Raw genomic sequence first — 1,914 nt, 5'->3', positions numbered from 1 at the left:
TGGAATGGTTTGGGTGGGAAGAGGTGTCAGAGCTCACCCAGTTCCGGCCATGGCCGGGTGGAATCGCTGAACGCTTTGGGTGGGAGGGGACTTGAGAGCTCCCCCAGTTCCCACCACAGCATTGGTGTCCCCCCAGTTTCCCACGATGGCGTTGGTTACCCCGCGCCAGTGACGGTGCTGGGGGGCCCCTGGTGGCAGTGGGGGGCCGCGTTGTTGGTGGCACCTGGTGGTTGGTGACACTTGCTCCGTACTGACACCAGCGTCACCCTGTGCCGATGACGGCGGTGTTCCGGTGACGGTGTTGAGGTTCCCCCCCTTTCCCATGCCGGTGGTGGCCACCCTGTGCCAATGGGGGTCACCCAGGGCCAGTAGGGGTCGCCCTGTCCCAGTGGTGGCCACCCGGTTCCAATGGGGGTCACTCCGTGCCAATGGTGACCAGCCGGTGCCAATGGTGGCCACCTTGTCCCAATGGGGGTCACCCTGTCCCAGTGGTGGCCACCCGGTTCCAATGATGGCCACCTTGTCCCAATGGTGGTCACCCCATGCCAATGGTGGTCACCCTGTGCCAATGGTGGCCACCTTGTCCTAATAGTGGTCACCCGGTTCCAATGGTGGCCACTCTGTGCCAATGGTGGCCACCTTGTCCCAATGGTGGTCACCCTGTCCCAGTGGTGGCCACCCGATTCCAATGGTGGCCACTCTGTCCCAATGGTGGTCACCCTGTGCCAATGGTGGCCCCCTTGTCCCAGTGGTGGTCACCCTGTCCCAGTGGTGGCCACCTTGTCCCAATGGGGGTCACCCTGTGCCAACGGTGGTCACCCTGTGCCAATGGTGGCCACCTTGTCCTAATAGTGGTCACCCAGTTCCAATGGTGGCCACTCTGTGCCAATGGTGGTCACCCCATGCCAGTGGTGGCCACCTTGTCCCAATGGGGGTCACCCTGTGCCAATGGTGGTCACCCGGTTCCAATGGTGGTCACCCTGTCCCAGTGGTAGCCACCTTGTCCCAATGGTGGTCACCCTGTCCCAGTGGTGGCCACCCAGTTCCAGTGGTGGCCACCTTGTCCCAATGGGGGTCACCCTGTCCTAACGGGGGTCACCACATACCAATGGTGGCCACCTTGTCCCAATGATGGTCACCCTGTTCCAAAGACCCCCAACGCATCCCCAAAACCCCGATGGCGCCGCCGGCGACGGCGCCGAGGTTCCCCAATGCTGGTGTCGCCGTCCCCAGGACGCTCTGGAGATCACGGGGACCTTCAAGCAGTGCAAGAACAACCTGGTCAAGGAGGGCTTCGACCCCGCCGTGGTCCGGGACCGCCTGTTCTTCCGCGACGACGCCCGCAAATCCTACGTGCCGCTGACCGCCGCCACCTTCGCCGCCATCCGGGACATGAAGCTCAGTCTGTAGCGGCGCTCTGGGGGCCCCGGGGCTCTGATGGCCTCGGGGTAATTAGCAGAGGCTAATTTGGGGCTAATCAGGCTAGGTTTCGGGGGGTTTTAACCGTGTGGGAGCAAGAGGAGGGCGATGGGTTGGTGTTACCTCGCCCTGCGCTTCTGTGCTGTGGAAATGAAGCCCTTAATTCCCGGGTTTTGGCTGCCAGGATGTTTTTGGGGATTGGGTTCCCTCGTTTTCCCTTCGGGATGAGGCAGGCGATGCCCCCAGACGAGGATGTTTGTCCTTGTTTGATCTGGAGCCCCCCAAAACCTCATCCCGTTCCTGCCCTGGGCTTCGTTCTGGAACAAATCCCTGGGAATTCCATCCCAGCCCCTCCCCAACCCCCAAAACCTCATCCCGTTCCTGCCCTGGGCTTCGTTCTGGAACAAATCCCTGGGAATTCCATCCCAGCCCCTTCCCAACCCAAGAGGGAAAAACCCCTTCCCAAAATTCCGCCTGAACCTCCCCAGTTCCCAA

The 1,914-nt window shown here is 61.8% G+C and overlaps 1 protein-coding gene across 1 annotated transcript in view; it reads left to right on the top strand.

Annotated features, from left to right (window-relative positions):
- The window catches only part of LOC107199154 (very long-chain acyl-CoA synthetase-like), a 13,839-nt gene extending 12,249 nt beyond the window's left edge, over nucleotides 1-1,590 (top strand). Inside the window, exon 10 of the mRNA XM_015616493.2 lies at nucleotides 1,234-1,590. Coding sequence (XP_015471979.1) covers nucleotides 1,234-1,410 — 177 coding nt within the window. The 3' untranslated portion in view covers nucleotides 1,411-1,590. The remainder of the gene's footprint in view (nucleotides 1-1,233) is intronic.
- The last annotated feature ends 324 nt before the right edge of the window (nucleotides 1,591-1,914 follow it).

This window comes from Parus major, unplaced genomic scaffold (genome assembly GCF_001522545.3).
Source record: "Parus major isolate Abel unplaced genomic scaffold, Parus_major1.1 Scaffold470, whole genome shotgun sequence".
In the NCBI taxonomy this organism is placed as follows: Eukaryota; Metazoa; Chordata; class Aves; order Passeriformes; family Paridae; genus Parus; species Parus major.
This window is presented reverse-complemented; position numbering and strand designations above follow the sequence as displayed.